The following is a 26,163-nucleotide window of genomic DNA, read 5'->3' on the forward strand; positions in this document are numbered from 1 at the left end:
GATGCTTCTCAAAAATTTTTGTAAGTGATGAGTGTTGTAAGTGAATTTTTAAAGAAGTACCATTAGTTTACACAAAAGAAATGTAGTCAAATATAAAATTCTATAACTGCAAGGACTAAACTCACTGTTCCTTTGGGATTTCCTTTTTGTTTTTTTTCTGGTCAAGTCTCAGTGTATCATCATCAGCCTGAATTTGGAAATTGTGAGAATATTGGTGCCATTCCTAAGTTATGTGGAGGAGTTGCCTATAAAATGCACAGATACTTTTTTTTTTTTCAGAGGCAAGTTCTTTGTCTGGAGGAGGACAAAAAATAGTCTAGACTGAAGAGGGAATAATGTTACAGAGCTTATTTGGAGGAAGCTTGAACGTAGCAGTTCAGTCAGTGTGTATTTCAAGACGTTTTTTTCTCCTCTGTGTGTGCATACACTTATGCACATATGCGCTTGGTTAAAATTATCCCGTACGTTCTGGATTTGCTCTTATCCAAGTGCTAACTTAAGAATAAGCTATTTCCTGCTGAAAATATATGTGCAGTCATTGAGAAGTATAAGTGCCTGAAGTGTAAGTCATTCTCTAAATCAACATGCTTTAATTTTTGCAGCAGCAGCAGCTCCGTTCCTCCTTTTCCCTGCAAAAGAAAAAAAAAGTAAGATGGTAGTTTTATTTTTCCATGGGAAAGAGGAAAGACATCTTCTGTGAGAGTAATTTTGTATCTCCAAACATATTTTTTTTAGAAGATGTTTTAAATACTCTTACTTGAGGGGGCCCTTACTGCTGTGAATTCATATCAACTTGCAATGCCTTATAGCACAGTAGATGACATAACTGGCTGTCAAACTAAACAGCAGTTAACTTCACAAATGCTTTACCTATTAGCTTGAGTTCCTGAAATATTTTTTCTTTTAAATGCATACAGTTATTGGGGCTGAAGCATTATCAGTGTTGTGTGAACTTCAGTGTTTTATTTTTGTTTTCTTTTTAAGCTGAAGAAAATACAGAGGGTGTTACCTGTGTGAGCCAAGTTAAACAAGAGCCAAGAGAAAAAGCATTGTCTGTGGAGCCAGATAAAATCAGAGACTGCCATAGTTCCTCACCTATTTAAATCTGTGAAGCCTAGAAGTATTTTTCAAATCGGAGAACTCTAAACGTCTTGGAAGGGAAGGCGGGTGCTCTCAAAGTAATGCCATTCTTTTTAAGTCGTATTGTGACATTCAGATTAGGCATATTTTACACTAGTTCTGATGGCCAGCTGTTTTGATTTATGACTGATGTGGCTCGCTGCCAATTCCAGGTCATTCAGTTGCCCTGTGGAACACCACCTTTCTCTTCTGTTTCAAGTTTTGAGTAATTTGGATGCTATCCAAATGGCCCATTTTGGTCAACATTTCTGAAGGTTTTCCACAGTTTAATTCCTTAGCTTTAAAATGTGGATCACATGCTGGGTTTGCTTTTCTCTTTGAAACCCTTGACTGTTGTGGCACTACAGAGACCATAGAATCTGCCAGCTCCAAGACCACAGAATCCAACAGCAAAGTGTATCAATACAGCAACGGGTTTGTGACAAAACGAAGGTCCAAGATGCTATATTTCAAAGTGAGGAAGGATGTGGATGCTTAAGAAAATGCAACTTTGACCTGATCATAATGTTAATGGTGCGAAGATCAAGGAGAGGAGAAAGGTGAGGTTGGCAGGTGAACGTAAGATTGTATGATGATGAAAAGTGTGTGAATTGTAATGGTGAATGTTTTCAACTTTGACATCTTTAAACTTATGTTCTGGCTTTATAATGAGGTTCATTGCTGCATACACCCTTTGCAGTGGTACTGTATTAGCAGTTGGTCATAACAACTAAATGCAGGAGGCTTGTCTCACAGAAAATGATTGATGCTGCCTTTTCAGTTTTTCTACCTTTTGCTTTATGCACTTACGCTGTCAGCTCAGATAAATATGATATAACCTGCTGCTGCTCATGATGTAAGGCTTATGGATGCATCGCTAACAGAGGCCCAAGAAAACAAAGCAAGTAATACAAATCCAAGCGGTATGTGCAAGTGTGCTATCCCTATAATATTCAGAAAACAAACTCATCTTTTTCAATGGTGGCAGCTTCTAGCACTGAAGTGGTCTGTATTACTTAAAATAATTACCAGGAATCTTTAAAAAACTGAATATGATAAATATCTTTTAGCAATATTTAAGCCAAAGCCATAATAAGTGACAAGCACTGAATTGCATAATCTGACAGACTTGTTTCTTTAAGAAAAAGAGATACACCTACAGATAACTTGGAATCTGTTTAAAGCTGTAAATTAAATGCAATTGATGCCAACATAGATACCAAGTTAAACAATAACATTGTTTGCTTCAGATGTTGAATTCTTAGAGCAACGTTCAGAGTATTTTGTATACAGCAATATCAGTAGTTCTGTTATTAGTTCCTACTAAGTGGTTGAGAACTTCATCATAAAATTAGGTATTTTTTTCTGCATGCTGTATAAGAATGCAATCTGAGGACTTTCTGTTTTTCAGACTTAAAAAAACAAAAACAGGAAAAAGATTGGTTCATTTATGCAGAGGAGAAAGTGTTAGGAATACTACATGAACATAAAGATTAACATTTTTAAATTGTTAAATTTGTTAACATGCATTCAAGGCATTCACAAACATCATCTAAATAGTGGCCATTTAAAATTAATTTTAAATTTTCTTTTGAGTGTTTAAAACTAAAACTTTCAGAAGTCTCACATTGAACTTGGGTTTCTAATACCTTTATGTGCAGCATCTGTTAGGAAGGTGCTGTATCTTAGTCTTACCTTAAAATATATTAACTTCTGTGAGGTTAACTAGCACTGTTAATGCTGTTCATTTAAAGCTAATGTTTATGGGTTAGCTTAAATTAGAATTTTCCAACAGGATCATGCTCTTATTAAATAAGAGTCCGTATTTTATCATGCAAGTGCATGGAGAATCTCCAGTTCTTTGGAGTCTCTCATACTTAGTTTCTACACTGACTTGTTTCGTGGTATGCCTTACTCGTTTCTGGGTAGGTAAAATCCCACAAGGTTCACCCTTTTGGTTTTGTTGTTGTTGTTGTTAATTGTGAAAATATGTCCAAAATGGATGTTCTCTGCTGCAGTTGTAGTTCCGGGGCGCACAGGCAGCAGTCACCTTTTCTTTTCCAACTCAGTAACTATATACCAGAATGGGTACCTCCTTCCACGCTGCTGTATTCAGTGATTCCATCACCTTTGTTTTTTCTTAAACTAATGCATTCCAAAGTATATCGCCTTTCTCAATATTACTTATTTTTTGAGAATTGTTCCTCATTTTTGAAAATGCTTATTCTCAAAAGCATACATTACAGCTAAAGATTAGCAGCAAGAGGTTATTTCAGTTTTAGTTCTCTTCAAAGCAGATGATACATTTGTGGTTGCAGTAAAAGCTTAAGGAAAGAGAAGTTATATTTCCATCAGTTCTTGCTTAGCTCCCTCATTAACAGATCTGTTCTTTAACAGTCACTGTTCTTCCCACTGTGAGCTACAGTCTCGTCCTGTGCTGAAGAATATTTCTGACCATACTTCTATTTTTAGTTTTGTGCTCACAGCTGGAGGAAATACTCTTTCAGTCCATCTTGAATTGCAGGCTGTGAAATTAATTTTATAATCTACCCTGAAAACAATTGAAGAAAAAGTTGGGAGAAATTTAAAGAAACAGTAAAGAATTAGTTGTTTTTAAAAGCTGGGGATGAGAGTTGCAATTCTGTTAATCAAAAAATTTTATTTGAAATGCTTCTTCAGCCAATACTTGCATTTTTGTTTTCAATTTCCTTCATTTTCACAGAATTTCAGTTATTTTGTCTTCCAAATACATATTCCAGTTTGCTACTGTGTTTTTAATTTAGTGTAACCTTTCCTCTTTAAAGAGTATGTTTACATTTGTTTTGTGCATGTTGCTAATGGAGGAACATGAACTCATCACCCATATCCACTCTCTATATTCAGCTTAACACCTTATTTCACTAATGTCCACAGAAAAGACTCTATTATGTATATGAAAAAAATCACAAGTAAACAATACCACTTTCAATGCACTTAAATTTGTTTGCATAGAATACTCAAGGATGATTTTTCAGAGAAGGCTATATAGCTTGGTACAAAGTAGTTGGTTATTTGTGTTGGAATTATAGATGTTTTTCTGATGTTTACTTTGTTTTCTTGTGATTGTTGTGTTCAAGCATTTATTTTGCAAACCTAGAAATCCTGAGATTCAACAGTACTGTAAATGAACAAATTATTCTCCAATTTAACCTTATTGTTGGTTACCCATAACAGTCATTGGTTGGCTTGACAAGAAGGGCTGTGCTTATGTATATGCATGCAAAAATAATTTTTTGCTAAAATGTAGAGAAGACATAGAAGAGCACACATCCATAGCGCTTGTTCAAGGCTGGCAGTCTCTTGGATGGAAACCAGTAGTGTTAATGAGTCCTTTTCGTGCTGTTCAAAAATCAAGACTTGGTTGTGTGGTATGAAGATTGTTGCAGTTTGTACAAAATTTAGAGACAAATGTCTGTATATCCATGTGTGTATATATATTTATATAGTAACTTAATGTATAATATTCCTATTCAAATGTAAACTACTTTTAAAGTAATGGTCTATGTTGTGGTTATGGGGGCTCATGGGGAGAATTAGAAGAGCTACATGAGGGCAGTGGTTTCTGGGGATGAAGGAGAACAAGTAGCACAGGTCCAGGGAGAACAGCTGGAAGAAGTTCCTGAAGATGTGTGAAAAGCAAGAGACCTGCAGGGAGGGCTGGAGGGGGCTGTGCTGGAGGGGCTCCGGGGCTTGGAAAAGTATTACGAGCCCATTGCAAAGGCTCAGTGCAGCTCCTGAATCTATGCAAGTACTGGATAGGGTGAGTTCATGGTAGGAATTTAAAGTTATGGAAGAAAAGGGAAACCTGTCCTGCCCTCAAACCCAACAGAGCTGCTTGAGTTTTGGTGAGTACCAGAGGCAGCTAAACGACCTCCTGTAGTCTGAGACACCTATTCTTATTTTCTAATATGAAGCAGCAACTCCTCTTGGACCTTCAACCCAGGAGCATAGACTCTTTTCCTTTACATGTTACCAAGGAAAATACACCTTTTCTTCCCAACTGAATTAACTTGCTGCTCTCCTCATCCCTCTGGGTGCAGCTGTGCCTACATCAAGCACCCTCAGTATCCACCCAAGTCTCTCTTCCTTCACACTCATTAGGAGTTCCACCCAAGTCCCATGTTGTCAGGCCCACCAGTTCTCAATGTTTCACTGTTACACTCTTGAAGCAGCTGGTGAGTTCACTGCACGAGTAAACACTGGTGAGATTTGTTCCTGTCAGTTTTTCTTCCTGTCTCCCCAGGATCCGAAGTCCCTATGTTGCTTTTAATTTCATTCAGTTTTTTCCTTGCTTGCTTTGGGGCTTATCCTCACCCAGATGAATATCAGGCAGCCACATTTCACAAGACATTTGTTATATTCACAGCAACCAAAAAGATGTGAGAAAACAAGGAGAAGAAGATAATTTCTGCCAGCTGTTAGGACTTTATATTGAGAAACTGGCCTATTGCCTTTCATACCGCTTGAGTTCCTGGTTCTGGCAGTGGATAGTAGCTGGCTGTTGAATTGTCTGTCTGTTGGCAAACTTACAATTTGCTCCCTTATGCCTATTTAAACAGATACGTTTTCAGAAGGTTAGGCAGGAAGAATCTGTTCCATTAGGGATAGAAAGTGTGATATAGCTGAGGGTGGTGCTGTGAAAAGTTACTCATCTTTGTGGATCTCTGATGAGAAAATTCTCCTTGATCTGCCCTTCCCTTCTGAACAAAGCTTTCATAGGAATAAACTTCAGCACTTATCCCATCAGTAATGACTATCTTCTCTCAGTAGCAGTGCACCTTATTAATGAATGAAAAAACATTGTGTAAAACAGGCTGTGTTGATTTTTTTTTAGATCAGAAGCTATGCAGCAGGTCTATCCAACAAGCGTCAACTAAGGTATGATTTGGGGGGAGAAGAAGGGGAAGGCAAAAATCTAGTCACATGGAAGACGTGTATGTGGGTTGGTTTGGGGTTTTCTTCCAATGTGAGCTGTTACATTGTAGTATCTCATTCTGTTCCTAATGCACATGACAAATGACATTTATTTTCTGAAGTGATTTGATATGTTTTCTGGAGAGTGTTCAAAGGAGTGATCATAAACAGTACTTCTGTATCATAGAAAGTATTAGTAGTGTTTGTCATCTAGGGCCCCATCCTGTTCTTGTACAGAGGTGATTTAAAAAGCATGGAATGATTTCTGAGGACAAATACTGAGTGTCTTTGTCCTAAGGGGTCTTCCCTGGGCAGAAAGTTAGGAGCATTGGATGCTGTGAGAGTAATTGTGTCAACAGTAATCTGTTAGCCTGCACTAGATAGAAGAAAACTCACAAAAGGCTTGCATATGATAACCTCTATGGACAAAGTTAACTTTGGATGCTTAATAGTTTTAAGTGATATATGCATAAGGGATTATATGTATCTTGGGGGAAAAAAGGAAAAAAGAAAATGGAGACATGAATATAGTTGTTTGCATGTAGTTCTTTAATACAGTTTTAATTACAGTTAACTGTGGTTAAATAATGCAGATATTTTAGGGCACATATAATCTAATTTAGCTCTTAGTTCACTATGTGTTGGATGTTTTCTCAGGATTACTTACCTCTGAGAGTACTCCAGATAATGTGGATAATTGGAATGCATGTTTTTATTACCATCCTTAGCATTCTGCAGTGCAGCTCAGTTGGTCATTTGGCATGTGCTGGGCTTCTGCTAATGACAGTCTGCCTGTTTAAACAAGAGCATACTGTTCTAAGCAAATTAAATTTCTTGCTCTTCCTGATCTTTTTTCTAATAGAGATTGCTAAGGTTCATAGGAAGATGAATATGTGTTTGTAGTACAATGATTTCATAAGAGTTAATTTCTGGGTCCTCGGTATGAAGGAACTAGAGAGTGGAAACTTACATACTGTTGGATCTGCTGTTCGGTCATTTTTCTAATGTACTTGGATTTCTACAGTGGCACAGTGTTAATACAGCATAAGCTACAACTAAAATACTGATAAAATTTTAGCTCTATCCTTTGGTTAAATGTTTATAGTTCAGTGGCTCCAGGAAAGATGAGAGACTTGATTCTGTTCCTTGTGGAATGGTCTTTGTCTCTAGATACTGTTTAAAATGTAATTAGGTATGGCAGTCAAATGGCAGCAGGACAGCCAGAAACAGAGATGTGTGTGTTGGCAGATCAGTAGGAGAGGGAGAAGTTCAGTACCAGTGTCCTCATTCCAGACTAACGTTCTCTGTGCTAGTCCTGAATGCACCCCTTGGGAAACAGTGGTGACTTGTCTTTGTGTTCTGACATAGCTATTCTTTCTGCTTGCCCACTCAAGAGGTTGTACAAGCCTGCAAGGGAGAAGGAGATCACGAAGAAAGTGTGTAAGATCTTATGGGAGGACCTGCAGGAACAGAATGGAGGAGATTAAAGGTTGATGACATGACTTCTGTAAAGCCCACATTCTTTGGTGGAAGGAAGAGGATTTTTCAATAGAAAATATAAGTAAATCTTCCTTTTCCAAAGTATTAGAATTACTATGTCTCTCTAATCTGCTTGACAAGATGCCTAGTGTTTAGAGAGATCTCAATGTTTTTATGAGTATATACCAAAATGTTAATGGATACTTATCCATGCATTGCCATGTTTGCATGTCATACTGAAACTGTAGGCCAGTGGTGCCTCCTGATCTTTGTCTATGTACATTTTCTTAAAGCAAATGAAAGCTTATTTTATAAAGAAAACAGTGGAGAGCTTTTGTTTGAAGTCCTTTCAGATATATGCTTTTTACAGAGTAAGCTTTAACTTAAAGTAGATAATGTTGTATTTCTGCAGAAATTTCTTATGAGGAAATACTAGTGTATCTTCTAACCCTGTGATAACCTAAAATATCCAAAGCCTTTTTCCAATTATTTTTTTTCTTTTTATCCAGAACAGGAAGCATTCCAAATTGTCCTTCAAAACCACCATGTTCAGAGCCTCAAAGGTTTGGCACTTTTGTTCCTCTGTAGGTGATCTTCCATCTGTGCTGCAAATCACTGTGTTCAGGGTCTTCCACAAAAAAAGAACAGCACTTACAGAACCAAACTTGCACAGGGGAAGGAGTGGGGTGGGAAACAGGGATGATGCCAGAATCGTTACTTACCACCTCTCCCATCACATGAGGGCACTTCCTTTTCATTTGCATAATCTGATCTGGTCACTTGATGGCATGTCAGTAACGATATCTGTAAACCATAGTTTGTTTATGAACATCTGTGTCACATCAAATCTAGATATGACAAATTTTCTTTGTGCTTGGAATTTGCATTGGTTTAGTGAAACCAATGGTGTCAGACGGTCAAGTCTCAAGAACTGACAGAGCCTTCAGCTGTGAATTTGGTCTTAATCTGAGCTCTAACTGACCTAGGGAGAAATTCTGAGGCTGTGCCCATGTGTTCTGCGGCACTTGTTGAACAGAAGAAAACCCTTCAGTTTCTTCCAGCTCCCAAGAAGAGCTGCGTTTGTGTTTCTACGTGACGCAGAGCTGCTCGTATTTATCTCATGGAATTCTGCTCTCCATCTTAAGGGAAGACAAAGGTCATCCTGTATGAAAACTTGATGGTCAGTGTACATAGTCTGAGTGAATTGGGCTCACCTAGAACAGTCACCCTCAAGCATGCTGTAATTTAAGCTGTGTTAGGAATGGAAGCTGGTAGAAGGAATAAGCAACTGAAGAATATAATAGTAAAAGTAGGCATTCTTGCTCTTCACATAGTATCCTCCTCACACAGTACCTTTTATTAAACATCTCGAGAGAAACACTGGTCAGCAGTGTGAAGAAAACAAATCTCAATTTCTGCCGCCCCCCCCCCCCCCCGCCCCTGCTTACAGTTTAACAGGGGTTTTGCTAATTTAGCCACAAATTTGGCCTAAAAAATATCTTCTATCCTAGATCTAAGTGTACAGTGTTTAATTCCTGAAGGACCATGCTAAAAATTCAGTTGTGCTTTGTCAGGTCACTGTTCTTATAGACATAAATTTAACTTTTTCTCACAGATTGTTCTTTTAAAGCTAAAATTAAATGGGAGAGAGAAGTGGAAATTAATTATTTATGTTTCTTACAGATGAAACTCCTCAGTTTGCTGAAGTGTGCAGGTGTTTCCTCCTTGACTTCTACTTTTAGCTCTTAGTTCACTATGTGTTGGATGTTTTCTCAGGATTACTTACCTCTGAGAGTACTCCAGATAATCAGCAAGAGACCAGAATGGAGAACAGAAGAGGAAGTGAAGTTTGTAAAAAGCTGCTTGCAGGAGATAGAAAACTCTCAAAGTTACAGCTCAAGATTGCAGTTTCTTCTGGCTGAAGTGCTTCACTTTAAATGGTAAATTTAAAGTTAATTTAAAGATGTATCCTGCAGTGGCCCCACTGCAGGACACAGCTGAGGTCATCAGTGAAGCTGGTGGCACCTCTGTGAAAGTGTATTTAAGAAAGGGCAAAATGCTGCCCAGCAGAGAGGAGTGAAGAAGAAAGTGAGAGAAACAGTCTTCTGAACATCAAGGTTGGAGAAGAAGGAGAGGGAGGAATTGCTTCAGGTGCTGCACCAGGTATTTCCCTGCAGCCCACGGAGGACCTCATGCTGGAGCAGGTGGAGATTTTCTGAAGGAACTGCAGTCCACAGAGAGGAGCCATGCAGGAACAGGCTTATGCTGAAGGACTACAGGCTGTGGAGAGCCCATGCAGGAGCAGGCTAATGCTGAAAGACTGCAGCCTGTGGAGAGCACCCATGGTGGAGCAGGGGAAAAGTGTGAGGAGGGTGGAGTGATAGAAAGGAGCTGTTACAGACTGACTGCAACCCCCCATTCCCCTTTGCCCTGCGCTGCTTCAAGTGGGAGGGAGGTAGAGGAGTTGGGGGCTGAAAGTGTGAAGTTGAGCCTGGGGAGAGAGGGGAGCATGAGGGGAAGGTACTGTTTTAATTTGTATTTGTTTCTCAGTATTTTAATCTATTTTAATTGGCAATAAATTAAAGTAATTTTCCTCACATCAAATCAAGTACTTGAAATTTATATCTGGACTCAAGTCACAGTGGAAAGTACTTACTGATTCTCTTTGATCACTGCAAGCCATTATTGCCTTTAATTTTTTAAGTAGAGCACAAAACGGATCAAAATTTAATTTTTAAGAAGTCATTCTTTGTGTAGAAAGGAGTGCGCCTTGTTTGAATCAGGAGTTACATTTTTGGATGTGGTCTGGTTAGGCCTTTCAAGTTCTGCTTATTCACCTTTTCACTAGAGTAAATCTCAGCTGCAGAGTCTACTCAGGAACAGGTCTAATCCGTTACATCTCTGCTGGAGAAGGATACCAGCCATATTTTTACAGGTTTGAGCATGGGAGAATCATTTGGAAGAAAAGATGCTCCAGCAGTAGATTCTACATTATCTACCTTGGTAGTGGTGTTCTTAGAGATGTTAAGGATGCAGCATCTTCATGGCATTATATCTAGCTGTGCTTCAGAAGGGGGCAGAGTTTGGGGTGAGTGGCATCTTTGGTGAAAGCGGTGTTGATCTCGGGAAAAGAAACAAGCAGAGTTTGGGTATGAGATTTATACCCCTGTGCTTTTCAGAGATTATTTTCCTTTATGAGAAGGGAACTTTCTTTAGAAGGTAAGTTTTATATGTGGGTTCTTATACCACCTACCAAAAATATCTGGCACTGGCCACCAAGGGAGTCTAGACCACCAAGGGTATCTACTAGGTGACATGACACACTTAATGGTTTCTAATAGGGGCACTGTTTGGAATACAAAATTGATGGATATCTTCCTAGCATTAGCTAAATTAATCTTTAATTTCTTCCCCTCTCTTCGCATCTCTCTATGAGAGGAAGATTCTCTGTTAAAAGGATCATGGTGAATAGTTAGTTGTCTGTATGGAGGACAAAAAGCTATTTGTGGTAGATAAAGAAGACTTCTTTGATAATAAATTAGATGAGCTTCAGAAACCATTGCACTGTCATAACTTCATCAAGTAATTTCTTCCAATTATATCACTCACTTTTGATTATTGTCTTACTGTTTACTTATTGTATAATCTATTTGATAAGCTTTCCTGGCTATGTCAAGGCCATAGGAAAAAATGCATGTAACAATTCTCTTTTCTCTTGAAGTTCTGTGAAAGGGAAAGGAATTCCCCATTTTGCAACTCTTGGGGACAGCCATGCTTGCTTAGCTACCAGCTGCTCTGGAAGAATACATGATTATCCATGTTCCCTAGCTACCAAAAAATCTTTTGCACTGATATACTCCATAAATTTGTGAACTTGAATCAGGCAAAGTGAATTTGGCATTAAAAAAAAAAAAAAAAAAGACAAACTACCCTGGAACCAAATTTAGCATCTTTGGGAGCTGTGGCCTAGGGTTTATTGGTTGCAATAGTAAAAAGATCAACGTTTTCATAGTGAAATGTGGTTTTATTCAGCCAGTTCAATCTATGAAAAAAGTGTTTCCATTCCTTTTATTTCAGACTTGTGAACTTTGCAAAATTATCTGAGAGATCACTAGTGAGATTAGCTAATAACTGCAAAATGGAAAAGTTTCACTGTGGACAGGTGGTAACAAAAGATACCATAAAGTCAGCCATCATAATTATCATTAGTAAGGTAAGATCTTTCAGACATTAATTACAGGCTAATACTTTTGGTGGTATGCTGACACTTATTCTGATGCTGCAAACAAAAATAGTGATTGTAAGCCATTGCAGAAAGAACTGGGAAATAAAGCACTTTGTAAAGTGGTGGGTTTGGTTTCTCTTGGCTTTGTCATGCTTTTACTTAGTGTTCAGCTCCTTTGCATACTCTGTGTAGGATCTGTGTTATCCAATCTCTTATGTAGAATAAGTTAAAATAAATTAATAGTTAACACATACAGCATAATACACAAGTTCTTCATGGCAAGATATATGATATGTCATATTTTCTAACAGAAATAGTTGAAGTGTTTGAATATTATTGGTAATTATCAGAAGACATTTGAGAGAAACTTCGCATGTTCTATATTCACTCTTCTATCTGTGTTTTGCTTTTGGAATTGAATTCCCATTTCTTTGAGAGCAGTTATTAGCTATGAAGCAACTATTTTCAAATGAGTTATAGATTTCTGACTGCAGCAGAAATAGCTTCAGGTAGTGAAACTGGAACCATATTTAATTTTGAGTGGCCAGAATTTCTGAAGACAGCAGGCACTGGAGCCACCTCTGCACTCACAAAAACATTACCTTTTGGTCACAATTTTATAAAGATCAACATGGTTTCCAGAAAGGTTTGGATGGCATCATATACAAATATAGTATGCTGTGAGGCAGCAATGCTTCCTGCTTTGTTATGAGATGCCTAAAATAATTTGTGTTCATTATTTAGTGTCTTGCCACTGACATACCAGCAGGATGATACAAAGAAGAGGATCCACAACAAATGTTTTGTTTAAACCCAGAAACAGAGGCAACAGCTGGCATATTTTAATTTATTCCATGGGTAACTATAATGAGCTATTTGGGGTTTTTTTCTCTATAGCATTGTCTGGTGACAAAAGGTAATTTAATTTGGAGGATTTTCTAGGATCCAGGATCAGGTAGTGCTAATAATGTTACAGATTGTTAATACTGCTGTTTGGGGACTTTTTCAGATTTCTGGTTTGCATAATTTCTTCAGGGGAGTTTTGTCCATACATTCCAGTGGTCATGCTGTCTCTGGGATGTGAAGTATTGTAGTCTTGTTTACTAATTTAGTCAGAAGAGATTTGTTTGCCATTACTTAGATGATTTACAGAAAGGTTAGTACAGATGACTGTCTAGATAAAAACTAGTTTTCCAGAGATGGAGTTATTTAAGGCTGCTGAGAAGGCAACACTGGCTTAAGATGGTGAGTACTGACATGTTGAGGAATTGGAGGGGAACAATTTTTTTATGTCCTTGTTGAATCGTAGCATTCACCAAGGGCTGATAGCTGAAGCAGAACTTCTTTTGCACAGGTCAGCAAGCATTTATCATGTTTGCCCACAGAGTAAAAAGTGAACTAGCATTATTAGCTACTTGACCAGCACTTGCTCGGATTCCTTCTTACTGTTTTAGAATGAATGGTTAACCTTTGGCTACATGAGAAGGGAAATCTCCCAACCAAATGTTTTGGCTGTCTTCTCGGTGATAACAAGCTGTATCAGAAATTCCTAAAAGAGAAGCAGTGGAGAATATTGAAGAAAGACTTAATGAAGTCTGTACCACAAAGAAAATGTGCACCAAAAGTAACTCCTGCTTTTGAAAAGCCTGTAGAACATGTTCTTAAATCCTGGAGCATGAATCAACCTGTCATTGTGGACCTGAGCATACTCTATCGCAAATCTCCAAAAACCTCTCAGCAGCACCCAGGCAAGTTTGTTCCTATTAACCCCAAGCAAGGAAAGGAGTCTCTAGTTAAGCCACATACTGAGTTAATGTATAGTGTTATTTTACCACATCCATTTAAAAGAGTTGCTTGAGAAAGCAGTTTAAAAGCACTGATGCAGTCAAAAATTGAAACTCCATTTTTAAAAGTAGAAGTTGAAAAAAATCAATCTGTGTTCAAATTTGTAGTTCCCCCTGTTTTGCATTAGAAAGGAGACAGAGGGGAAATAATATTTGCTTGACTATTGCTACTTTCTTACATCTGTCATCCCTCCAGGACTGTCGCTGTGAACTTAAGCGTACATACTGGGTTTTTTCCAGTGGTGATTTACTTTTCATTATAATAAGGAAATGTGTCTGTGTCCTCAACCATTTTCACCTGTGTTTTCTTCTGTGGAATACACTTTTCAGGTGAAATATTGAGAGTCTTTTAAAGATTTTGAGATACTTTCATGTTTGTATAGCTGTTGAATACAACTAGGAGTAAAACTAGATGAAACTCTTGTCCCCCTTTCAGTTCAGGTGATAAGTTATGTGATGCAATTGCTATGATATTTAAAGTATGTTGATTGATTACAGCTGTAATAAATGCTGTAATCTTTGTAAAATTTATGCTTCTAGGTATTTGGGAGGTTGATACTATTGAAATATGTTAATCAGAACCATAGCACTGTGTTCTTAACATTGCCAGGGTAAGCTGATTAAAGTTTTCTCTGAAACATGAAATATGGAATAGACATTTCTGGCAAGGTCTTGATTAGTCTCAAGGGTTATTTTTGTAGCATTGAACTTAAAGGCGAGTAATCAAATCATAAAGACATGCTCTTCCATTACATTAAATCTCTTGAGAGATTTTGAGACCTACTTACACTTGCAACAGGTTTATGCTAGAGAAATGTCTCTCTGGTACCTTAGTTATATTCCAGAAGCATAATGATCCTGTAAAAAGTGATCCTATGAAAAGGAAGATAGCTTGGAAGAGATGATTAGTGGAGATTTTTCTGGACTATGTATATGTGTAAGCTACTTGTGGAGAAGTCTTAACGCACGAGGAATACAGGGCTGGAATTTTCCCATGCTTAGATGGGAATCTGTCCATGCCCTTAGCTGAGATTGGGCCACATGACCTGTGGAGACCCACTCCAGTGTAAATGACTCTGTTCAGTCAATCTGTGTTGTCAAAAGATGATAGAAAACGATCTGTATGTGTGTAGAGTGCACTAGCAAGATGGACAGAGTCACTGTAGCTTCTGATTATTCCACATCTTTATCCTCCCATTAATGCACAAGTCATTTATTGCAGAGTATAAATTGCAAGGAGTGTGCTGTATTGTGCAAGTTATCTTGATGTAGGCATCAGGGTTTTCCATTTTATTTGACCCAGTTTTGTGCTTGAGCAATTAACACACTTCGAACATGCTGCTGTCTGAGGAGAAAAAACTTACCCTGAGAGATGTCTATTTAAATGTATGCAGAGAGATGCTGAAGTCTCTTACTTAGTACCTTGAAAGAAAAATGAGGTGATGAACTTTAACTGTCAGGAATCGATGAACTGACATGAGATTCTTCAAGAAATTGGGAACCTAATTATTCACAAATGCTAGGCATTTGTAATGTAGGTGCTTGAAGCAGCAAAAGCACCAAACTGATCTGACCTGGTTTCTTCTGTTGTGAATTTAGCTTCTGCTGTAATAGGCAAATTTGATAATTTTCATTCTGCAATACTTGTTCTTTAACAGAAAAATATTCTATTTATTAAGTTCTCAATAGATGCCTACCATGTCTAGATATAGGCCAGGTTATTGCTTCAAATCTAAGCCAAACTGGTAACGATCTAGCAATTTATTTATCCCTGTTACGACAGAATCCAGTTTTAGGTTGGTGCCCAGAAGTAATAATGCCTGAGAACAAAAACTAGCACTAACTGATATATCCTTCTTGAAAGTTTCACTTCTAAAGACAACTTCCTGAATTGCTTTAAAGCATGCTAATAGGAAATGTGAGGAAGTTTTTCTTGCTGCATTTGTTCTCAGGATGATAAAGGTACACACATCAGTGTGTGTACTACAAAGAAGATAAATTGACAGTTCGTCTGTTCCCATTGAAAAAGGGACTTCCAATAAAAAAATTAAAACAATCATTTAAAGTGGAGAAAAAGAAGTCATTCTTTCCAAATACACTGTTAATCTGCAAAGGACATGTCCACAAAGTACTATTGAGGTCAAACATTACTTAGAATGATAATTTAGAATATCCATAGTTACATTACTGTTTTTACGATCTAAACCTTTAACATAGAGAGTACAAGCTAACCATGAACTGATGGGGATAAAGAATAACAGGATATTCTTTGGGGATCTGGGGAGGGTATCATCCCTTGCATGTTATCCTGAAATAATCTGGTACTGGCAACTTTCAGTGACAGGTTATTTGACTAAATGGGCCAGCAGTCTGATTGATTTGTGCCAGAAAGGAGTGTTAACATTGTCTTAAGCTACTATGATGAAAAGTACAATTCTTTTGGGGGGTTTTAATTTTTTTTTTTTTTTTTTTAATTTTTAATTTTCTATCTTTATCTATATTTACTTGACTTGGTGTTTTAATATATTGTATGAGGAAAGCAGCAATTTTTTAATTTTTGGATGGTGGGTTCTTATTGCTAATTCACATCTTGAAGTTCTAATCTGCATTTATGACATTAGCACTTATACAAGGACAAACAGTGTCAGACACGATTAGAGAATTAGCACAGAGTGAAACAACCAAAACCATTTCTGCTGGCTTTTTTTAGATTTTTGTTTGGTTTGAGTGGCAGTAGATAACTGACTTAATAATTATAGCATCTTTAAGACTTCACTCTTCCCTTGGAAGGTCTGCGCCCTGCTGAAAATTTTTTGTCATCTACAGGGTCAAGCAAAAGAGACAGGCTGAAGGTGCTGCTATTTGGAAAACAATAGCTACAGAGCTATTGAGTGTTGGCAGGGGATGCAACCCTCATCCCTATATCCAGCAGATGAGAGATCAAGAAATTAAATAGAAGATGGACATGAGCCCTGTTTTTATTCTGGTTATGCCCATATTAGATCAAAAGACTTCTAGGAGAATTAGTAAGCAGTGCTGCAAGAGAAAGCAGAGATAGGAACTTGGTGATGGCAGCTGGTTGAACTCCTTTAAGTCATTCAGCTATTTCTGTAGCATTTGGAGTGAGAAGGTACTTTCCCAATCCTTGTTCAGGCTGTTTGGAAGGAATATGTTTTATCCCAGACTGCCCATTCTCTAGTTCTTGGCTTTAGCAGGGCAATGGCCACTTAGGCCAACAGGTTATGAAAGGAGGTAGATGTTGGACAAGTGTTCTCTGCTCAGACAACAGTAGTAGGAGTTCTTCTAAATGTTGCCAGTTCTTTGTGCAGCAGGTTGCTCTGTACACATCAAGAGATAGCAAATTTAGGAGGTAGATGTACTTCCGGAGGCTGCAAAAAACCTGAAATTTGTGTGTGTATGTATAGCCTCACACAACACAGATACACATACACATGTAATTATGTATGTAGGTTTTTTATCAGACTCAGTCATTTGTTGATAATAACTTGCTATAAACAACTGTTGGCACAAAGCCATTTTCAGTCATCCTATAAAAAGCAAATAGCTTGTTTTCATGTGACAGCTTGATGAGAGAAGAACCTTAGAAACTGTTTATAGTATGTACAGCTGTTTTACAAAGACAGTAATTTTAAAATACATGTTTCCTGAACTGTTAGCTAACTTGCTTGTGTGCTGAAAGACCTTTAAATGTTTAGCAGGGCTGTTACCTTGTGTTGCTGCTTCTGTGCTGAGCAGCCAGTTGTTGAAATCTACATTAAAAATTAGTCACATACTCACCAATTTGATATTTTTTTTTTACTGTTGAGTAGAGAGTATAGAATCGAAGGTATTTTCAATCTGACAAGCATTATAGAAGAATTAGAGGATTTGTTCTAATTAAATATGTAAATTTAAGAAATTTTAATAAAATCAGTAACAGCTGTGGTCAATGACAGTCTTACTTCAGTGAATGTACAGAATTCAGACCCTAGGAAAGGGTCTGAATAGTTTGTGAATCATTAGTGACTCTGCTGCTTTCTCCAGCCAACATCAGAAAGATGTTTTGAGCTGATATGCAAGCATTGCTTTGTTCTGCAAGCAGATGAAGAGGGAGAGGGATTGCAATGGGGTGGCCCGTGCAGTCATAGACAAAACATGAGGTGGTGCATGTAAGACATCAGAAAAAATGGCACTGAATGAAGGAGAGGCAGTGCCAAAGATGAGCACTAAGCAATACCAACATTATTAGATATCATTTCTTCTGGAGCACCTGTACTGCTAGACCTGCGCTTATCTTGGCCTGGCCTGACCTGGTTTTCCACATCAGCTGGTTTTCCTGCCCTTCACCCTTTGTGTCTTGTCCCCCTGCCCTGGCAGTAGGGAGGGGAGGCAGGAGGGCACTTGCTCCTCTTTCACTCTCCCTGCTCAGCACCATTCTGTTCTTTTCCTAAGAACATGCACAACAGATTTGCCTGGTATGTGAGTCATTGGGACTCTCTGACCAAAACATGAGTGCATGAAGATAAAGCATCTCAGACTATACAAAGGGAGAAGCAGAGGTTCCAGTACTTTCAGTGCTACTTATACTGCAACTTGCAGCATGGAATGAAGTCTGTGGCCCTCCCAGCGAGATTGGACCACTTTGGGTTTAATTGAGACAGACTATTCTTGCACTAACAGCCTCTTCAAAACTTCAAAACTGAAACTTTGTGGTGAGTTTAATAGATGCTTGGTCTTTCTGGAGTATCGGTAGCATGAAGGAATCATCTTTCACTGATGGACGTGTGATGTATGTCAAGGACAAGGCTTTGATAGCAGACAGGAAAGCAGACAGTAGTGCAGAGGAGTCATTGGGAAGTGTTGGAAACAATTGAAATCTGCAATTCCTGTCTGGACTCTTACAGCTTACACTGTTCTCCTCTGAAAGCTGATGACCAGGGCGGACTTCTGTAATTTGTACCTATGTTTCATGAATAAGGATGTAAGATAAGATCCTACCTTTTCCTCTCCTGTGGCTGTGCTTGCCTCATAATTCTTAAGGTGCCATTTCTTAATTATGTGCACACAACTAACTTCAAGGATTTTTATTTTTTTTCTAAATGAAGAAAAGGGGCATAATTCCCTCATCTTACTGATAATTTTCTTACATTTGCTCTCTGTTTCTTTAGGATGGCAAAGGTACCAACTGCATTAATCCTTTTTGCTGCTAGAGGGAGCTCATGGCCTGAGCAGTCAGAATGAAACATAGTATCTTGGACAATTCTTGAGGAAACACAGATGAGAAGTGGCATTCATGACTATAATGCACCTATTTCCATCACTGGCAAAACTAGAAGGGCTGAATTTATCTGCTTAGGCTTTCAGAGACACTCAAATAATGAAATGCTGTAGCTTCAATTTATTCTATATCTGAGCACCTCTCTGTCATGGCTGGATTTATCTTCACAGTTTCCTCTGAGGAAATAAGCCCTCTCATATCCCTATTAATACATGGGGGACTGTAACACAGGGAGCACTCATGGTAGCGCAGCTTTCAGGCTATACCTGCCATGGCAAATTCAGTCAGGCATTAGTCTTGTACATAGCAGGAAAGCAGCACGTAAGTGTTCTTAGAAGTCCAAATGTGCTGCATTTCTGGGCTCAGCCAGTTCCTTGAGGCACAAATGCAGACTTGCCACAATACCTTTCTCACCCACGGTAGCAAGATTTCAGTTGGGTGAGGCTGCTGGGTGGACAAAGCTAAGAGACATGCTGCTTAAGCCTCTCTGTGTTATGTCCTCTCCCCAGCTCTGGCTCAGCTAGCAGCAGTCATGGAGCTGGAGAGAGGCCACTGAGGGGCTGAGCTGTGAGTGCCCACCGTCTCAGGGTAGGGAGAAGCTGACAGCAGGCATCTCATGCGCATTCCCATGAGATAGCATTCAGCAAATAACTGTTCAGTGGGTTTGAGGCAGTGAAAGGCAAATACATCTTGGGCTTGTTAAGGTCTTCTCTGAGACAATGAAGGCTGGGCCAGCCTGGTGGACCTAAGGCGTGCCAGAAGCACCTCAAAAGATGAACAGCCAGCAGTAGGCTGTAAAGAAGGCTGTTTCTCACTGGCCAGAGGCGAGGAACAGCTCACCGGTTGTCCACAGAGAGCATTGGCCAGAAGAGAAGATTGGGAAAGGCAGCTGGCAGGATTTGTACCCTGGAAGAGCCCTACTATGGGAAGGAAGTGTAGAAGGAGGATAAGCAGCATGACAGTATTGCTGTGTGCAGGGGCTGGATGATCAGAGAAGAGAGTGCATGCACATGCGAACGTGTATGCAAACACACTGTGTGTGTGTATATATATATATGCACAAAGAAGTATTTCAGGGGGAATTTTCCAAAGCACTCAGGAGGAGACTTGAAAGCACAAGGTAACATCCTGAAACATGTTGGCTGACTCTTTTGCCACCTCCCTGTTTTTCTGCACTAGGGATCTGTCACTAAAAAGGCAGCCGAGAGCAGATTAGCCCCCAGAGGCTGGGGTCTTTGGAGGCTGAAACACAGCCATACATGAAATGGGCTGGCTTAAATATCTTAGCTAAGATAACTTTGCATAACCAGAGCAAATTTAATTTACATTACAGCCATTTAATCACTCGGAGTTCTTGACATGTGGACTTCTAATCCTAGTGAGCACTACCTGTATCCTGTTTAATTATATTTCAGCAACTCCTTATTCCTTTAGAAGTAGCTCAGCTGTCACTATGACGCTCAGTGGAGGCTACTGAAAGTGTCAGGGCAACAGTAAGTGGACAATCATATTCTTTCAATGCCTGAGAAAAAGCAAAATTAACTGCTCTGCTGATTTTTGGCAGTCAGGCCTCCGTGTTTGTGCAGGGGCAGATCTGCCCGGGAGAGGGCAGTGATGCACAGACGCACACTCCAGCAAGGGGTGCTGGTGGCTTGCGTAAACGCATACTTTCAATAGTCATCTCCTGCACATACAGCTGAACTGTTCTTCTTCTAACTTAGTTTATTCTAAATGTGAAGTGTTTAATGCAAGATAAACAAGTGCAATACCACTGGATGGAAGCGTGAGGCTTCTTTGATGCTTTCCAGTTCAGGGGTGAAAATTGTTCAGTGCTGTGATTTTTCTCTTTACTTCCACTTCAGCAAGGAGGGAGCAGTGTCCTTCTGAGGGGCTTTTGGGTGCTGTCAGGCCAGCATCAGCATAACTAGGAGCCTTTAGCCTGCTCTTCACTGTAATAGCCATGGTGGGGAAAGTACAGTATTTCAGATAGGAAGAACCATACAGACGGGTGGATATTAGATACGACGCAGAATAATCACTCAAATGCAAGCCACAGTAGAGGGCTTTCAGTGGAATATTACAGCCAGAAGCACGCTCTCCTGCTGGAATAGATGCTGTTCAGGAAGCCATACAAGGGGGCTCTTGCACAGGGCTGAAGATGGGAAGGCGTTACAGCACATTGACTTCATAGATACCTGAGCTTAAGTACTACAGTTTTCCCAACATTAAGTGCTGATTGTTATGATTAATAGTTCAGTCTAGTTTGTGGAATAGAAGATGCTAGGATATACCTGGGTGCAGAGAGCTGACGTTTTTCTCCAGTGTCTTGTAACACAATTGCATAAAGCCAGATTGCTTGGGCTTTACTCTTAAAGGATGCAGTAAGTACCAAGAGATGCTGTTATTTGCTCTCTTATAGGTGACACTGTAGAGAATCCTCTGGCCAAGGCAGTCATGTTCTTTATCATGTAAGCAGTTTATCTCCATGAACACCAATGGCATCAGTTTTATTTAGCTGGATTCCCTGTAAGTTCTGTCAGCTGTTTTTCTTCTTCTTCTTTTTATTTGTGCCCTAACAATATTAGTTGAAAAGAAAATGGCTGAAACTATTATAGCACATACTATTCAGGATTTACAAAATGATGGATCATGTTCTTGGATGTACTCTGAACATGAGTACAATGATGGATACATGGAGTAAAGAGGATTTTAGCTCTAAGGACAGTATTTGTATAGGAGTTGCAAGCTATGGGGAAAGTGTACCTGCGGGTCATGTTTATGTCCTTGCTTCTCACACTGCAGAGAAAAAGAGCCTTGAGGCTGCTCTAATTTGTATCTAACTGCAGCTGCACCTGAATTGCTACAACATTAGCCAGAGATCTCAGGAATGCAGCAGCAATGGAATCTTGCTTCTTTCCCCCCCTCTGCTACTTGCTAATTAAATTAGCATTAAGATGAAGAGCAACTGTAGAGGAGTGCAAAGGCAGACGCTGAAGGTGTCTGGCTGTAACTTCTGTTCTGAGGAGAAAACAAGAGCAAGTTTTTAGCAGCAACAACTAGCAATAGCCAGTTCTTGGAGTCATTTTTTAAAGTAGAGTCAGCAGATTACATTTGTGAAAGCTCTGGCATCTCAGACTTCTTCTAGATGGGATCAGTTTCAGGTCTCTCTATCCAAACCTTTCCAGGAAAGTTGGGACTGGAAGTCATTGCTATATAACATCTGTTCCCTGATCTCACTCCAGCTTCAGTATTTTCTTCTTACAGTATTTGTTGCCCAGCAAGGAGCTCACATAGGCTGTATCTGTATTGCATGCAAGGAGTGCCTTGTGAGAGATCCCTGAACTGGTTGGAGGCTCCACACAGTTGTGCTGCTATGCAGAGGGACTGGCCTAGGCTGTGGGTGCAGGATGGCTGTTAGCACGGTGCCACAGGGAGGTGAGTTAAGTGCTGCACAGTGCCGAGGTGTCAGTATTACTCCTAGTCCCAAAGCTGGCAGGACTGGTGCTGGCTAGGGGATCTCTGCACTGAGCTGCCTCTCGTAGTATACATATTCCTCTTGTCTGCTGTATTAAAGGCTTCACAGGGAGAGTGAGCAGTGTCCTGAGACCAGAATCAGGACAATGCCTGTGACTGGGAAGCTGGAGAAACCATAGACCGCACCAAAAGAGGTCACGAAAGGCCAAGAAACCAGGGTGGGACCAGAAAAAGGAGAAAGATAGGCCTGGAGCAAAGGCAGGCAGGGAAAGCAGAGCAAAGACATGTCAGGAAATGACAGTACTGAACATTCAGCTGCATCCTTAAGGCTGCCTATACCCCCATAACATGGAGAGGCTGAACACAGTGCCGGTCCTTGGATTGTTTGAATAAAGAAACCACATCAGACTGGTCACTAGATGAATTAATGAACAACTTAATTTCTCAGTCCCTATCAGTGTAGAGTTTAAGTGTTCTCAAATGTATCCTCACAGCAGCATTCCCCTTTCTGAACAGGGAGATGGAGATGTGGAGACAGAAGCAGCTTACCTCAATTCACACAGGAAGCCCATGGCATGGCCAACAAGTAAAGGCAGAAAGTCACCACCTTAGTCTGGCCTTCCTGCCTTTAAACCTTTCAAAATGGGGCTGCATGGACAGGCAAAAATGTCACACAGATGCTGCTGTCCCCCTTGTTCTTGTGGGGCCTTGGTTTGCCTGGCTGCTAAGTGGGTGAGTACTTCTCCCCTGTACCACTCTTGTTGGCCAGTAGAATGGCCAGCAGGAATGAAGAGCAGAGGGCAGGTGCAGCAGGTGCCAGCTGAGGACATTAGAGGGAAAGGTTTTTGCTAAGCTGGCAAAGACAGACCTGTTTTGTAGAGAAAGAAGAGCTGAAAGGATGCAAAGACAAAGCAGGGAAGTTACATTGAGCTAAACCTGGATGTGCTTGCAGAGATTAATAGCTGCTTCCTGTCCCATATTTCAATATGTCTTCTGCTTGCAGTAGTTTGTAAACATACACAAATGATTTTCTGGAAAGGCATCTTTTAATTCGCCTTACTCCTGTTCATTTCCCCCTGGGTTTCAAGGCACAGGTGCAATTGAAAAAAAGGCTCAAATCTACATTAATGAGCTCAAACACCATTCAGGGCACAATCCAAAACTGCGCAGCCAATGCAGACCTGTGCATTAGTTTAGTGGGATTCAGATCAGATCTCAGTTAGATAGTTTAATTAAAGTGTGACAGGGTAACAGCAGTAGAGTGAAGCAGAGCAGCCTGGAAGAAATCCACTTACGCTCATTGCCTGCTAGCCTCAACTGCTAGCAAAATTAATACAAAAAAAGATGGGAAAACTGGGGAGAAAATATCCCTGTACTAAACTATAGGTGTTAAAGAGCAAATCTAAATAGAACTGGCTTGAGAGGTCCAATGTAGTCATTCCCAGCTGCGTGCAAGAGCTATATCTGAAGGAGAATAAATTGGACAAAGACTTGCCAACGAGGTGACGGGTCTCAGACTGAAGCTTTTGTTCCAAGACCTTACTGGCTGTGTTCCTGCCTCTTTCATACTAGATGTCTCACCTTCAACTGTACTATTCTGGCTGAAGCTCCAAGAAACAGACCCACCAGCCTCTCATTGCCCATCCTATCTCCATCACTGCTGTGAGCTCTCCTCCCTTCTACCACAGGACCATCTTGTCTCAGCCTGCCATGCACAAGTTGCTCACTGAGTTTTCCTTCATGTGGGATCTCAAGACTCTCTTTTCTCATGACATGTCTCTTTGTCTGACATATCTCATTTGTCTCCTTTCCCATGCTGGAATTGCTTTTTCTCTAGTACCCGTATCTTCTAAGCCATAAACCAACTTTTCCCCCACCCCCACCCCTCCATTCATTTCCTCTTGCTTTGGGTATCAACGAGATCTCAGCTCTCCCTTCTGAGTCACTATTTTGTTTTTGTTCAAATATTGTCTTCGTTTGCTACAAAGCTGACTGTATTACCTGCTAGTGGCAAAGAAGGATGACATTTAAAGACACTTATAAAGCAAAACCCGCACCAGTCAGAGGCCAGGTCGTGTGCTCCTAGTAACCCATTGCTTTATGTATCAGTGTATTAACTCCCCCATTTAGATTGCAAAATCCATAGGCAAAGGCAGTTCCTCTGTAAATGTTTAATGATTATTCTTCTAAAAAGAAAAAGAGAATATGAATAGACACTGTGATTAACATGAAGAATGAAATGCTGAAAATGGGACTGATTTTCCGTTTCAGGAGTGTGATCTTCCAAATATTTCAAAAGAGAGAGAAGGAATACCACTGATCTCAGAATACTGCAGTAAGACTCTGGAGAAAGAACTGTATCCACTTCCTAGCTCTGCCATGGCAAGAATGACCTCAGGTATTGTTACTTAATTTCCCTGCGACTTAGCTCTCTACGTGTAAAGGGTGATTGCTCTCTCTTTGACTTGCAAGGTTGTTCTGAGATGTTTTGATCTTATAGAGATGAGTCAGAGGAGCACCTATGAAAAGTTTCTTTTGTTACAAGAGATGCAGTTACTGGTGAAATGTTGAAAGGAAAAGGCCAAAATCATGAAAATTTCAAAACTACCAATCTCGCAGGAAACAAGGGTGAAATCCTGTGTGGAGTCTATTTCTTCAAAGGAGAGTCTTGTGGTTGTAAGCAGTGAGGAGTTTCCGCATGTCTTTCTTCCTCTCCTTGTGATAAAGCTTTAGCACCAGGATATTTGCCTAAGTGGAGAGGGCTGTCTGGGTGCCTGTACAGAGAGGTTCGTCATTCCATACCTCAGCTGAATAAAACCATTTCTCATAACAAAAGGGCAGCCCTGACATTGGGTGGCTCACCAGTGCAGTTCCTGAGACTGCTGACATGCACACTGTACACAGGCACTGCTTTGTCTCTGTAGTCCGTGGGCTGGTTGTACGATACAACTGTCCATTAGGGGTGCATCATTTGAAGGCGAGGTACAACGGCACAGCGTCCGGGAGTTGGCTTCAGTAAGAGACCTGCGCAAACTTGGGGGCAATAATTTCCTTTTATTGTTCTTTAGATTCCTCACTGGCTAAAAACGAGTCTAGCAGTGCTCAACCTTGCATCCACAACACCTTGCACACTGTAGTTGAAAAAGGCCATATCATTCATTATTCATATCTGTGTGTATCATTACAGTTCACCGTTCGAATGCTGTCTTTTGCAGAGAGCTCCTGAGGCCTATTGTCCACATTTCACTGTTTAAGCGACCAGCGTGCATCTGACCCTATAACATTGCAGACTGCCTCAGAACTTGGCCCCTTACAACTGGTGTTTGAAGACGGGGGCAGTCTAGGAGCCCTCGGAAGAATTTTAGCTGCACGCTCCTGCAAGCGGCTCTGAAGGATCTTGGGGTGGAGGTTCATGCTGGCTTTGGCTCAGTCCATCTCTCCGTCACCAGAAAAGTGCCCACAGCCAGAAGGTAGGAGACATAGGCCCGTGCTAGATCCCAGCCTGCCTTCTCCAGCGGCGTGGGGAGGGGAGGCTGCTCGGGTCCTGCCTTCCCAGCAGCAGCTCCCAGTCGCAGCTGCTGGATAACGGACAGCAGCCCCAGGTTTTGCTGCGAGAACTTAATCTGCACTGTCGTCCCTCATTACTGCCACTCAGTGCCGTCGTGTCCAGCCATGAAGGGTCACAGGATGACATGAGAGAGGTCGGGTGGGGGGTGTATAGAGGGGCCTGGCAAGCACCGGGAAATATGGAAAGGCTAAAAAGAGAACAGCAATCCAAACGATGCTCCCAG

The 26,163-nt window shown here is 40.2% G+C and overlaps 1 protein-coding gene across 6 annotated transcripts in view; it reads left to right on the forward strand.

The window, feature by feature from the left end:
• Window positions 1-11,840, forward strand: part of CARF (calcium responsive transcription factor) — a 40,981-nt gene extending 29,141 nt beyond the window's left edge. For 5 of the 6 annotated variants that reach the window (XM_049803560.1, XM_049803577.1, XM_049803583.1 and 2 more), the window contains 5 exons: window positions 985-1,679; window positions 5,993-6,036; window positions 7,467-7,633; window positions 8,061-8,114; window positions 9,235-11,840. In XM_049803560.1, coding sequence (XP_049659517.1) covers window positions 985-1,103 — 119 coding nt within the window. In that variant the 3' untranslated portion in view covers window positions 1,104-1,679; window positions 5,993-6,036; window positions 7,467-7,633; window positions 8,061-8,114; window positions 9,235-11,840. The remainder of the gene's footprint in view (window positions 1-984; window positions 1,680-5,992; window positions 6,037-7,466; window positions 7,634-8,060; window positions 8,115-9,234) is intronic. The other variant, XM_049803568.1, reaches the window with a different exon arrangement.
• The last annotated feature ends 14,323 nt before the right edge of the window (window positions 11,841-26,163 follow it).

The sequence above is a fragment of the Accipiter gentilis genome, chromosome 1 (assembly GCF_929443795.1).
Source record: "Accipiter gentilis chromosome 1, bAccGen1.1, whole genome shotgun sequence".
Taxonomy (NCBI): domain Eukaryota; kingdom Metazoa; phylum Chordata; class Aves; order Accipitriformes; family Accipitridae; genus Astur; species Astur gentilis.